General features: G+C 51.4%; 1 protein-coding gene across 1 annotated transcript in view; it reads right to left on the reverse strand.

Annotated features, from left to right (window-relative positions):
- Positions 1–204: 204 nt before the first annotated feature.
- Positions 205–14,767, reverse strand: part of NOC4L (nucleolar complex associated 4 homolog) — a 37,621-nt gene continuing 23,058 nt past the window's right edge. The window contains exons 14-15 of the mRNA XM_081842697.1: positions 910–1,023; positions 205–392 (exon numbers count right to left, since the gene is read on the reverse strand). Of these exons, the coding sequence (XP_081698823.1) occupies positions 276–392; positions 910–1,023 (231 nt within the window). The 3' untranslated portion in view covers positions 205–275. The remainder of the gene's footprint in view (positions 393–909; positions 1,024–14,767) is intronic.

Genomic DNA, 14,767 nt, shown 5'->3' on the forward strand with positions numbered 1-14,767 from the left:
ACCAGTGGGCAGAGAATTATGTTGGATACAGTTTTGAATAAATCATCATTCTCTCACACCCACCAAACAGTCTGAAGTGGTGTGATCTGTTTCCCAACCCCACTGGCCGCCCCAGGGATTCAACCACATATTTAGACATGGTCTGTTCTGGGTGCAAAGGTGCACTGAGTATTTTAATTTTTTTTTTAAGCAAGCAATGTGCAATTTCTTAAATAACAAAAGCAAAGCTTTATTTGTACAGTATTTTCCAACACTACAAGTTGTTGTTTTTTTAATCAACCTAATGTAAAATATTCAGGAAAAATATCATCTTTCTTGCCAAACAGACCTCGGGCTTGTTGAAATTCCAGCGGGATATCTGTTGCTTCTTTCTTTACATCCCTATCAAAGATCTGGTAGCAGTGGGGAGAGAGACAGATAGAGAGAGAGAGAAAGGCAGACAAAATATCAGTCTTTTGCAATTTGGTTCACCAATACTGCGGGCCCCCATTTTCTCCCACTGCCCACCCTGGTGGGACAAATTTGACTGGGAAAACAACATCAGCGGGGCAGACTGAACACCGACTCTTTGCCTGCCTAGATATAAGACAGAGAGGGGTATATCTGTGCATGTGAAGAAACTAGCTTACTGTGCAATGGTGGCATTTGCATCCCATTGCCCCACCCACTTTTGCCTCTGGCCCCGCCCACTACTGGAATATGGCCAGAGGCATGTTGGCCATGTGGGGCCCTCAGGCTAGGAAAAGTTCACCACTCCTGAAGTTAACAAATAAAAAGGCTGTTCCCCTGTTTCTAGAGAATCTGCAAACGAAAGCGCTGGAGATGCTCAGCTTCTTTGTTTTTAAAAAGGGGTCTGGGATTTCAGTCTCACACACACACTGCTGCATTCACACAAAGAGCATCAGTTACCTCATAGGCCGTCAACTCCAGGAGTTCTGATAAGTCATCCTCCATCTCCGACAGCGACGTGTTGATTGTGGTAGCAGCCTTGGACACTTCTGGGTGGTAATGGCTCTGCAGGGTCTGAGGCGCCGGGAAGAACAGAACATACCGTCAGCTTAAGTCAAGGCCTTGCTGGAGTGGCCCCGGCAAATCCCTGGCGAGATACGGCAGCTAAGTGTGCAAGTGTCATGGACTGGTTGGACACAGAGGAGTGGTGGGAGGCACCAGCTGAGGAACCCCAAGGGAAGAAGACTCAGAGCCATGGGATTGGTGGTGGGACGATGATGAGTGGTCAGAGGGAGAAGAGGGAGTAGACTGGGAGGACGACGTGCCGGAAGCTGGAGAGGCGACAGGCTTTAGTGAGCAGGATGAGGGTGTGGCGGGGAGCAGTCCAGAAGCAGAGGCAGAAGTGGAGGCTGGAGAGAAGGGGGACCAAGAAGGACCAAGAGCCAGAGATGAGTCCGGTTGGTGAGGAAACTAGGCTGTCTTCCCCTCCTCCCAGTTCCCAAAGAGGTATGAAGAAGGCACAGCAAAGACAGACCAGGTAGAGAAGTCTCAGGTTGCTTAGGAAGGACCTGGAGGAGGAGACTTAAGAGAGCGGTGGGAAGGCAGTCCTCACAACTGCAGGAAGGGGAAGGGTTGCTGTGCCCGCTAGGCCTGGCCTCCTGGGCCGTTTTGTTTCTTTGAAAAAAGACTTCACTAATACCGTGTGAGTTATTGCCGACTTGCTTCTGAAAGGCACTCCTGTCAGCAGGCTGGGATAGGCTCCCCTGTCCAAACCTCAATTTTGCCACAAATTCACATGGTGGTTTTGTCTAGAAAGGGACTATCTATGACAACACGTAATAAGGATAATGCTTCTTTGACACATATGTTTATTCAATGCCCTACGCCTATGAAGTTTTAGGAGAGAGTACTAGATTGTACAAATATTACTTTGGGGAGAACGTTAATGTTGCCAGAGGGTACTATTATTTTAAATTATCTACCTACTACAGGGAATGTGACAACTGGCTAACATAAAAGGATTCTACATGCCCTCACTACAGCTAAAAGACTGATATTGATCCACTGGAAACATAAATCTATGGCTCCCTTTAATGAATGGATAGAAGACATGACAACTCTTGCTACATATGATTGGAGAGCTTAAAGACATAGACTGTGTATGGACAAATATTATATTTGGATAACATTTATAAAAATTATATATATATATTTTTATATAAACTTTTATTGGATTTTCACATTTTATAAAGACATACATACACAAAAAGACACTGACAAACACGTATGTAATTTCATACCCTTACTTTCATTGCCCTCTTTCTCTGACTTCCCCCCACCCCCTCTTCCTACATCCCAATTTCACTAATTATTTCAGCAAGTTCCTATCCATTATCTTACACATATTATTATTATTATTATTGTTATTTTAAGAAAGAAAAAACGTTTTACTTAAAAACCTTTAACTTTTCACTTTCCAATTCTCTTTTTCCTAAGGTCGACCCCATTTCCCTTCCATGAATTTCTCCCTTTAGTATTACTTATAAATCCAATTGGCCCGATAAAAGATTATAAAATTTTAAAAGTTTTTGTTCTCCCCTCCCTCCCTACCCCGGCTTCCGTCCCCATAGAAGCATCCCCAAAAAGAGTTCCTAGCCCTGATTCCTCACATCCGAGGCCCTTAATTCTCTGTTAGTCTCTCTCTGCCAGTTTTGTTGGTAGTCTTTTTTGTTGGTCTTCGGTTCTCGAAACAGTTCTGTCACAGTCACATCAAATTTTCTTCCATCCAGAAAGTTTAAAAGCTGTTGTTTCTGAAGATCAGGCCCATGCTTAAGAAGGAAGTCTCGATCATATTTCTTTATTCTTTTAAATTCCAGTGTTCCAAGTAGTCCAGGGGCTTCCTTCTTCATCTTTCTCATCTTTTGCAGAGTTGTAATCCAAAGATCTTCTTTACTTTCTGTCAGTATAGGCTTTTGGTTGGTATTTAGTTGGTTGATATCTTCCACTTGAACTGTCTCCCTTCCTCCTTTCCTTTCCATCCCTCCTTGTAGCTCGGCTGCAGATTCTTTTTCAGGCGTGTCGTTTGTACATTCGGCAGAGTTGTTTGTTTTGGAGTCCAAGGTCATGAGTTCTTTGCTCATAGCCGTAGTCTGCTCTTGTAAAATTCCCACGAGAAAAAACATTTTTTCTATTTCTGCCAGTAATTTTCCCTCTGCAGCCATTGTAGTGCCTCTAATCCCCCCTAGGGGGATTCCAATTGCTTGATAGTCCTTTCCAACAGTCAGTTACTTTGTCATTTATTTACTACTTTGTTTCCAACCACCTCATTTTAAATGTATCGCTTTTAAAAGAGAGAGTTATTAGATAACAAGATTTTAACTTTGGCCGCTCGTTTGACAGCTCCTTTGACAGCTGTCAAATTCTTTGTTCTTTTTCCCTCCGGCAAGACGCTCCCGGGTTCAGGGGGGGGGGTTTACATTAAAAGTTCCAAAATTCCTCCCTTTCTCTCCAGCACAAAATCTTCACCTGTCAGATTCATGGAAAGATCTTTTTTTCCCTGATTAGACAACAATTTTTCCACCTTAGTTCTCCGATCCTTGCTTTAGGTTGTTTGTAGATAGGGGGGGTGCGGACTTCCCTTTAGCACATCCCCCGGTCGTACCAAATTCAAAACCAAGAAATTTTGAGTCCAAATTCCCTTCTACTCACGGGTTGCTTGTTTTACAGTCCAAATTTCAGGAAGAAAGTTAGCACTCTCCGGTCATGGCTCGCGGCTTCACTCCACTGAGGTAGCGATCTACTCACAGCACCACGCCGCCCTCCGTACCCCTCCGTAGCCTTTAAAAAGGCTCTTCATGAGTCAGGGGGGCGCTTAAGGTGCCCACCGAGTCACCAGGTCCGCAGGCATCCGCGCCTGCGGTTTCTGAGGGTCCCCGCGTCACCGGCGCGGCAAGACCCGTCCTCAGCGGAGCCGATTCCCTCCGGAGCTCGGAGGGAATCCGCCATTCGCGTTTGCGCTAACCCGGAAGTCAACATTTATAAAAATTATAGTAGGTTATAAATAAATGGATATGTATTAGAATAAAAGTTTCATTTGTATACCTTTGTACTAGATGAGTAGGTACAGAATTATAATGTGGTTCTGCTTTCGGGGGTTTTTGTTTTTTTAAAAATTACGTACTACTTGTTACTTTTTTCATTTATTTTTCACTTTATTTTGTTCAACTGAAATATTTTCAATAAAAAAATAAAATAAAATTAACAGTGGCCTTACAGAAGCCACTGTTCTCTCATCCTCCACCTGCAAAATGGGTTCATTGTGCAAAGACAGAATTCACATCAGTTGCCGCACCCACAAATTGCCCCAAGGGGATCCAGCTCTTGGGTGAAAAATGTTCCTCACCCCTTTTGTTAGAGAGAAGGGCTACCTGCTCCTGTTTGCAGTTGCCTGTGTCTCCCTCGGTAAGCGTTAGACATTTTCTACATTTTAGGCAAAACGAAGTGGCAAAATTCTGGACTGTTCCACTTCTGAAAGTAGGGAATGCAGCCATGCTTTTGAATGCTGCCTGTCAGGGAACTGCCATCGGAAGAACAGGTGGTGGAAAGGCTCCAGGAGAATAGGAGAGACTCTGCAGCAGAAGAGGGAACCAGTAGGGGGGGAGCAGGAGCTCCAAGGGAAAGGGAGTAGGAGGGGAGGCTCTGGGATACTTCCAGTGAGAACAGTGAGGAGGTATCAAGGCCCCCTTTAGGGACCCCCACCCCTCGCCGGAAACTGTCACGCAGAGAATCCAGGAGACGCGTTTCCGTTAAACAGCTTTTATGTTGGAAACGTTTTCACAGACGCCCACTGTCGGATTCTAACAGCGACTGACGGAGTCATGCCAAAGGGCTCCGCTCAAGGCAGAGCTTTGCTACGCTGAGCAAACTCTGAGGGACCAACCCTTTTAAGCACAAGCAGCTCATTATCCCATCACAGCAATCCGACAGTCTCTGAAAGCAGCTTGTGCAAGGAGAGGCATCATGAGCAACCCAGCCGGAGCAGGAGAAGGGGGAGCAGCTGCAGCCGGTCCAAGCCTGGAAGAAAGGTACAGGATGTTGGAGGTCCAGCTAGCTCTGCAAACGGCTAGGCTGGAGGAGAGGAGGGCTCACGATGCAGAAAAGGGAAAAGCCACCTGTCAGGGTTTTAGGGAGAGAGGAGACAGAGAGCGAGGGCGAGGAGGAAGAGGACGACAACGAGCCGAGGTTGTCCCAAAGTCCGTCTAGCGAATCAGAGGATTCCCAGAAGGGAGCCCCCCTGGTCAGGCCAAGGGGCAATAGAGAGGGAATCAGTCAGAGAGAGGGGAACGAAGAGGGAATCCCCAGTGGGAGTGGCAAAGCGGGACCAGCTCCCCCGTCGGAACGGAGTGGAGGGGGGGGAAGTTGCCAGTGTGTCAGAAAGAGCAGGACAGGAAGGAGGAAGGGGGAGGAGTTCGGAGCAAGACGTCCTGCCTGAAAGGGAGGAGTGTAGTACCGAGAGCAGCGTAACTGTAGAAAGGAAGGTCAGAGGCAACGTACGCGCGCCAAGTTCAAATATAGAGGCGCGCGGAAATGAGGAGAGCTCTGAGGAGGAGCCTGGTGCCAAAGCACGAAGGAGGGGGGAGCAGGCGGGAGAAGACTCAGCCTCTGGGGAGTCCCGGAAAGAGGGAAGACAGGGGGGCAGGAAGACCCTGCGGAAAAGGAAAGAGAGGAAAAGGTGGAGCAGTACAAGCCTCTTAAATTGGTGCAGGGGAGGGACGGACTCAGAGGGGACTTCTAACATCTAAGGGTAACAGATGCGGAGCCACGGAGTTTGGATGTAATGACGACAATGATCTTCAATAAAACCTTTTGTATATAGCTTGGACTGGACTTTGGTCTCTTGTGAGCTGGGACCCAGGGTGGCTCTGACAGAAAGTCCCCTCTAAAGAACGCAAAATTTTTTTTTTTGCAAAGCTCACGAACGGTGACAGCCATGAGTGCGGAGGAGCAGTTGACGGCGCTGCGAACTACAGTTTCCGAACTCACTGCTGCAGTCCTTGCGTCTCAGAAGAAGCATGACGAAATGGAGAAGCGCTGCCAGGACCTGCAAACAAGGTGGGAACGTGCAAGCAGGGAAGGGTTCCCAGGGTCCAGATCAGAGGGGATTGGACTTGGACGGAGGGGGGGCAGCCTAGTCACCCACTTCGATGGGAACCTGAAGCACTACCCCAGTTTCAGAGCAGACGTTTTGTATGCATTGCACTTGCTTCGTCATGACTTTAAAGATGAGGAGGAGAAAGTGGGGTTTATTGTTTCTCACTTGCATGGGCCGGCCAGAGACTGGTTGCGCAATTTGTGGCGTGAAGATGGCCCTGCCCGCCGCGATGCAGATGAATTCATTAAAGCGATGGATGCCTGCTTCCAGTCTACTGTAGATGTGGATCTTGCACGCAGGGAAATTTTTGGATTGCGGCAAGGCAAAGCCACTGTGCGTCAATACCATTCTAGATTTTTTGCTTTACTGACTGCGCTCAGCTGGGAGAAGGATTGTGCACCTGTGAGGGATTTGTTCTGGGAGGGGCTCAGCGGTCCCATTAAGGATGAACTTGCCAGGGGAGACAGACCCCAGACCCTGGAGGAGCTTGTGCAGAGGGCTTTGGCGATTGGGATACGGCACGAGGGACGTTCTTGGCACACTGAGGAAGAACGTCAGGTGCGTCCACCAGCGAGGACGTCTTCTTTCATCCCCAGGGAGTTCAGTCAGTCACATCCTTCGCCAGTGGGAAGGCAGGGGGAGGAGCCCATGGAACTTGGTGGTGCTAAGGCTCAAGCAACAGCCAGAGCCCCAGCTTCCGGTGCAGTGAAGGCAAAGCCTCCTAGAGGGACCAGGAAGTGTTACATTTGCGACAGTGCACAGCACATGGCGAAAGAGTGTCCCCAGAGGCTGCAGAAACACACTGCAGCTTTAGCAACTGTTGCAGCAGAAATGATGCAAGCAGAGCAACCTCAGGGAAACGACAGTGCCTGGCTGGAAGCAGAGCTGCTGGGGCTCAGCCAGGCGAATCTGTAGAGCAGTCCCCAGCGCTTTTGCAACGCACAGACCCTTTACCACCCAAGCCAGCGGTGCAGCTCACTGCAACACTTCAGTTGCCGAATGGAACCACCCTGGAAGTCCCCATCACGATTGATTCTGGGAGCAACGCAGATTTTGTGGGGACGCACTTTGTCAAGCAGCATCGCATAGCGCTTCTGCCAGCGACAACACCTCTGAACGTAGTCACGGTGGATGGCAGGAAATTGCTAGGAGGACAAGTTGTGCAACAGACGCCTCCCATGGTGATGAGGATTGGAAATCATCGAGAAGTCATCAGCTTCAATGTCACCCGCCTTTCAGACACGCCTATAGTATTAGGCATGAGTTGGCTGGAGAGACACAGTCCTGCTGTAGCGTGGTACCAACGGCAGATCACCTTTTGCTCATCGTACTGTGCTCAACATTGCATCCAGTCCAGCCAGGAGGAGGGAGCTGAGCAGCAGTTGCAACTTGGCATGGTGCAGGCAGTACCCCGCAAGTACGAGGGGTTCCTGGAGGTTTTCTGCGAGAAGGAAGCTGACCAGTTGCCGCCCCACAGGCCTTATGATTGTGCCATCGACCTGGTGCCAGGGGCGCAGTTGCCGACTGCAAAGCTGTACTCCATGTCTGAGGACGAGATGCAAGAACTCAGGGAGTTCATAGAGCACAATTTGAAGCGCGGATTCATCCGAGAATCGAAAGCGGTGGGGGGCAGTCCTGTTTTCTTTGTAAAGAAGAAAGACACGCCCCAGAAAAGACTCATTGTGGACTATCGATTCATAAACAGTAAGACCAAACCCAAGGCCTTCCCCATGCCCAAGATAGATGATCTCCTGGCAACCGTAAGGAAGGGGAAGATCTTCACCAAATTGGATCTGCGTGGAGCGTATAACCTCATACGCATCCGGGAGGGCGATGAGTGGAAGACGGCCATGTTCACGCCTCTGGGCACGTACGAATACAGAGTTATGCCATTTGGTCTCCAAAATGGATCTCACGTCTTCCAAGCATTTATGCATCACGTGCTAGCGGGACTTCTCTACAAGAAATGCGTGTGTTTCCTCGACGACATCCTGATCTTTTCGGAAACGGAGGAGGCCCATGAGAAGGACGTAAAGGAAGTCCTGCAGAGACTACGGGAGAACAAGCTCTACGCCAAGTTAGAGAAGTGCCAGTTTGATGTGACGGACGTGGATTTCCTAGGCTACAAGCTGTCCAACAAGGGGCTGGCCATGGACAGCGCCAAGGTCCGCGCGGTGTTGGACTGGAAGAGCCCTCGCAATCGGAAGGAAGTCCAAAGATTCATCGGTTTCGCCAACTTCTACCGCAAATTCATCAGAGGTTTTGCAAAGGAGACGGCAGCGATCACGGACACTCTCAGTTCCAAGAAAAAGAGGTTCGTGTGGACGGAACAGGCGGAGCGCTCTTTTCAGAAGCTTAAAAGCCTTTTCGCCTCCGAGGAGCAGCTGCTGCACGTGAATCCAGGCAAGCCCATACGACTAGAGACCGACGCGTCAGACAGAGCGGTTGGAGCCGTACTCCTGCAAGAAGATCCACATGGAAACTGGAGACCCGGTGCCTTTTACTCCAGAAAGCTCAGCAAAGCGGAGCAAAACTACACCATATGGGACAGGGAGCTGTTAGCCATTCACGCAGCTTTCAAAGCGTGGCGACACTTCCTCATAGGAGCCAAGCACACAGTACAGGTCCGCACGGATCACAAGAACCTAGAGTATTGGCGCACGGCGAAGCTCCAAAGCCAGAGGCACATGCGCTGGGCGGAATTCTTCGCGGATTTCGACTTTCGGATAGAGTACGTCCCAGGAGATTCCAACGTTATAGCCGATGCGCTATCCAGGAAACCGCAATATCTCGATGAAGCGGCGCCTGTAGCAGCCAAGCACATTTTCGCACCGCAGGCGTGGTCGTGCGCTGCCGCCACAGTAGATCTGGACGCGGTGCGACGCGCGTTGCAAGTGGATCAGTTCGCACAGTCCAAGATGGAGGAATTGCGCAGAGGTGTGCAGAGTGGCGAAGAGTTCCAACTACGCGACGGGCTGCTAACTCGCAAAGGTGCCCTCTACGTGCCAAGCGACGAGCTTCGCGCAAAGGTTCTGCAGCAGTTGCACGACGCCCCCAGTGCGGGCCACTTCGGTAAGGAGAAGACAATAGAACTGGTGGCAAGAGACTTTTGGTGGCCCCGGATGCGTGGAGAGGTAGCGGATTACGTCGCCAGGTGTGACACTTGTCAGAGGTTCAAGCCAGTACACCAGAAGCCAGCGGGGCTGTTGGAACCGCTGGAAACGCCACAGCAACCGTGGGAGAGGGTAGCTCTGGACTTCGTTACTGACCTGCCCAGCTCCAGGGGGAAGACGGCGGTACTGGTGGTTGTGGACCTGTTCACCAAGATGGCGCACTTCATTCCATGCGCAAAGGTGGCGACGGCGGAACAGACTGCCAAACTCTTCATCGATCACGTGTTCAAGGTGCATGGGCTGCCGCAGTCCATCCTGTCCGACAGGGGGCGCCAGTTTGTTTCCAATTTTTGGCAGAAGCTTTTAGGTATCCTGAACGTCAAGATCAACCTCACGTCGGCGAGACACCCACAAACCAACGGCCAAGCTGAGAGGGTCAACGCGATCATGCAGCAGTACCTGAGATGTTACGCCAACCAGCGACCAGCAGTTTGGGTGGACTACCTGCCGATGGCAGAGTTTGCCTATAACAACACAAAGCACGCGTCCACGGGGGTGACGCCGTTTTTCGCGAACAATGGTCGTCACCCCAGAACCTTCCCGGGGTTCGTGGCACCGGGAGAGGGGGTGCCGCAAGGAGCCGACCAGTTTGCAGCGGAGCTGCAGGAGGTGCACGAAGAGTTGCGGAGACATTTAGAGCTGGCCAAGCAAGCATATAAGGTGCAGGCTGACAAAAACAGGAGAGAGGGAGAGGAGATCCAGGTGGGGGACTGGGTGTGGTTAGCGGCCCAAGCGATGCCAGCCAAGTCGTTGGCCAAGAAGAAGCTGGGGCACAGGCAGTTAGGGCCGTACCAGGTGGAGGCTAAAATCAACCCTGTAGCCTTTCGACTAGCCCTCCCCGAAGGTTCCAGAGTGCACCCGGTCTTTCATAGATCGGTGCTCACTCCCTACAAGGCACCGCACAGGTTTCAGGAGTCTGACACAGTCACGCAACAACACACTAAGTCACAGGAGAGGGAGAGGGCGCCTAGGGCCGAACCACTCAACGAGGTCACAGAGATCCTGGACTCGAGATGGGGGCAAGAGGGAGTAGAATATTTTCTAGTCAGAGAGGGTGCCCCAGTCAGTGCCAATGGTTGGGTGCCGGGCTACGCCTTAGACGAACCTCTTTTAAAAGACGAGTTCCATGCCCTTTTCCCTCATAGACCCATGCCAGCCGAGTACTTTGATGACTGGCTCTTTACGCCCACATGTTCAGGCAGCACTTTCCACGGCTTTTCTTCAGCTGAAGAAAGGTCGCCGGACTCCAACTCGCCCAGGGGATCGTGTTCGGGGGTGGACACAGAACCCTCTTATTGGTGGGACGAGCAACCAGAGGAGGACTGGCGCAGGAAATGGCTGACGGGACCTTGGCAGGCAGCACCGGACCAGGTACCAATGGAGGAGGGAGAAGAGAACACCTTGGGTCAAGAACCCGAATTCGAACACTCATACAACGAACTGCAAACAGAGGAGATGGAGGTGCAGAATCTGTATCCTGCGTCCGCCTCCGAAGAGCGGCAGCTTCCACAACCTGCACCCGATGAGCGGAAGGGGGGAAGGGGGGGCTTCGAGGGGGGGATGGATGTCAGGGTTTTAGGGAGAGAGGAGACAGAGAGCGAGGGCGAGGAGGAAGAGGACGACAACGAGCCGAGGTTGTCCCAAAGTCCGTCTAGCGAATCAGAGGATTCCCAGAAGGGAGCCCCCCTGGTCAGGCCAAGGGGCAATAGAGAGGGAATCAGTCAGAGAGAGGGGAACGAAGAGGGAATCCCCAGTGGGAGTGGCAAAGCGGGACCAGCTCCCCCGTCGGAACGGAGTGGAGGGGGGGAAGTTGCCAGTGTGTCAGAAAGAGCAGGACAGGAAGGAGGAAGGGGGAGGAGTTCGGAGCAAGACGTCCTGCCTGAAAGGGAGGAGTGTAGTACCGAGAGCAGCGTAACTGTAGAAAGGAAGGTCAGAGGCAACGTACGCGCGCCAAGTTCAAATATAGAGGCGCGCGGAAATGAGGAGAGCTCTGAGGAGGAGCCTGGTGCCAAAGCACCAAGGAGGGGGGAGCAGGCGGGAGAAGACTCAGCCTCTGGGGAGTCCCGGAAAGAGGGAAGACAGGGGGGCAGGAAGACCCTGCGGAAAAGGAAAGAGAGGAAAAGGTGGAGCAGTACAAGCCTCTTAAATTGGTGCAGGGGAGGGACGGACTCAGAGGGGACTTCTAACATCTAAGGGTAACAGATGCGGAGCCACGGAGTTTGGATGTAATGACGACAATGATCTTCAATAAAACCTTTTGTATATAGCTTGGACTGGACTTTGGTCTCTTGTGAGCTGGGACCCAGGGTGGCTCTGACACCACCCAACTCTCGAGGAAGGTGCCAGGACTGGTGCAGAAGTTTGGGGGTGATCCCAGGAACTATCAAGCCTTTAGGACAGAGATGCAATATGCCCTCAATCTGCAGTTTGATGATTTTCCTGATGAGGAATCGAGGGTAGCGTTTGTGATTGGCCATCTCGAAGGGGGGGCGAAACACTGGGTGAGACCCCTAATGGCAGCCAATAATGAGGTCCTAAAGGACACAAGGAAGTTTTTTCGCGCCATGGATTTGATGTTTTCCAGCGAGATTGAGCAGGGAGTGGCGCGCAGACAGTTAATGGCGTGTAAACAAGGGAACCGATCTGTCCGTGAGTACTGGACTGAGTTCACCATGTTGATCCATAAATTAAGTTGGGATTTGTCAGCGGAACCGATACAAATGCTGTTCGAAGGAGGACTATCTTCGGCAGTGAAAGACGAACTTTCCCGGGCGCCCAGGGCGGAGTCTATGGACCAGCTGACTAAATCCGCGCTGGCCATAGGAGCACGCCAGGAGGCCAGAGCCTTGGAGAAGCGGGAAGGGAAAGGGGAGCGTTGGAGGGATTTCCGCATTCCAGAGATTCCAGAGCAGCCTTCCCCGCCAGCAGAGCCGATGGAAATTGGAACAGCGCACGCGCGCGCAGTTTCAAACCCCAGTGAAGGGCGGAAGAAGGAGGGAAAAGGCGCCAAGAAATGTTTTCTCTGCCAACAGCCAGGTCACTTTGCCAGAGTTTGTCCGCAAAGAAAGGAATGGCAAGGGATGGCGGGAGCTGTTGGGGAGGAGGCGGAGGGAGCTAAGGAGCAAGTAAAAGCCAACGCCTGGCTGCCACCATCGGGGCACAGCAGCCAGGCCAAGGAACAGTGAATGTGCCCACGCCGGAACCACCAAGACCAGCTCTTGTAATAGAGGTGTTGCTAGAGCTGGCAAACGGACACCCACTAAAGGTGAAGGCGCTATTGGACTCAGGCAGCTCCTGCAACTTTATGAGTAAGGAGTTTGCAGCCGAACACCAGATACAGACTATCCCCTTAAATAACCCTCTGCAGGTGACCACGATTGATGGGAGGGCGTTGTTGGGAGGAGAAGTTAACCAGCAGACTGTCCCCATGATAATGAAGGTGGCAAGGCACACAGAACTGATAGCGTTTAATATAGCCACCTTGGGAGGAGCGCCCATTATTTTGGGAATGAGCTGGCTAGCGCTGCATGATCCGCTAGTGGGATGGCACTAGAGGGTGGTTTCCTTTGGGTCAGCGCATTGCCTGGCACATTGCACGGAGAGGGAGAGCCAAGTAGGCACCCAAGCCACGCTAGCAAGGATGGAAGTAACAGACCAAGGGAGGGTACCGAGAACGATGAATACGCCCAAGAAAAGCTCAGGGAACTCAGGGGAACAGGGGAGAACACAGGGGGTTTTGAGGAAAAGAACGGAAAGTTGTATTACAAAGGGGCACTCTACATACCAGATGGGGAACTAAGAGGCCGAGTGCTCAGACAGTTACACGACAGCCCCACGGCGGGGCACTTCGGGCAGCACAAAACCATGTGGTTGGTTACCAGGGAGTTTTGGTGGCCCAAGGTGAGGGAAGACGTGCGGGAGTATGTCCGGGGATGCGACAGGTGCCAGAGAGCAAAAGGAGAGAGGCTGGCACCAGCGGGGCTATTAGAACCCTTACCCACACCAGAAAGACCATGGGAGATGGTATCCATAGATTTTATGACAGATCTGCCAAAATCCAAAGGAAAAACAGCTGTCATGGTGGTGGTGGATCTATTAACTAAGATGTGCCATTTTATAGCCTGTTCACATGCAGTCACAGCGGAAGAAACCGCAAAGTTGTTTGTAAAGCATATTTTCAGGTTGCATAGCGCCCCCTTGAGGGTGGTCAGCGATAGAGGGAAACAATTTACTTCCAGGTTCTGGAGGAAGCTAATGAGCTTGCTGCACGTGGAGGTAAATTTTTCCACCGCCAGACACCCAGAAACAAATGGGCAGGCAGAGAGGGCAAACGGGGTTTTGCAACAATACCTGAGGTGTTATGTAAAGGACAGAGAAAATGATTGGGTAGATAAGTTACCTCTGGCAGAATTTGCCTACAACAACACGGAGAACGTGTCCACAGGGATGAGTCCCTTTCTGGCAAATTATGAGTGTCATCCTCGGGCATTTCCAGGAGAAGGAGGGGAGAGGTGGAGTGTACCGGCGGCGGAACATTTTGTTGAAGAGATGGAAGCGATCCACCGTCAGCTCCAACTCAACTTAGAGAAAGCCAAAGAAGAATATAAGAAGCAAGCAGACAGAAATAGGAGGGAAGGTGAAACCATAAGGGTGGGTAACCGGGTGTGGCTATCCACCCAAGGACTGCCGTTCAAGGGAGGGTGTAAGAAATTGAGACCCAAACGGTTGGGACCCTTTGAGGTCATACAACAGGTCAACCCAGTAGCATTCAAACTCAGATTGCCCAGTCACGTGAAATTGCACCCAGTATTTCACAGGTCATTACTGTCGCCGTACCGAGAGGGACGTGAGTGGGGGGAACATGAGAGGGAGGTCACCCAAACACCCGTCATAGAAGAGAGAGAACGCAACATGGACGTGGCAGGAATCATTGATTCCAGGTGGAAGGGGAATCAGGTGGAATACTTGGTAGAATGTGAGGGGGAGGAAGAGTCAGAAAACACATGGGTACCGGCAGAGGAAGTCAATGACGAGATTTTAATAGAAACGTTTCATCGGCGTTTCCCAAGAAAACCGCAGCCAGTGGCACGATTTAGGAGGGAACACTTCGGGACCACCGATGAGGAAGGGGAGTTTGAAGGGTTCCCAGAGTCAGGGGTGGAGGAGGAAGCAGACTCCGACGAAGAAGAGGAAGACGGGGAAAGAGACGGAAAGCCGTGGCTAGAAGTGTTTGAATCCTCTGAAGATGAGGAGAGTTCCTTCCGGGGCTTCCCATCCTCACCGCCAGTAGGAGAGGAGGCGGGAGGGGGTGAAGGGGGCCCTGGGGGGGGAGGTGGAGAACAGTGAGAACAGTGAGGAGGTATCCAGTGAGAACAGTGAGGAGGTATCAAGGCCCCCTTTAGGGACCCCCACCCCTCGCCGGAAACTGTCACGCAGAGAATCCAGGAGACGCGTTTCCGTTAAACAGCTTTTATGTTGGAAACGTTTTCGCAGA

The sequence above is a fragment of the Podarcis erhardii genome (genome assembly GCF_964252035.2).
Source record: "Podarcis erhardii genome assembly, chromosome: 15".
Lineage (NCBI taxonomy): Eukaryota > Metazoa > Chordata > Lepidosauria > Squamata > Lacertidae > Podarcis > Podarcis erhardii.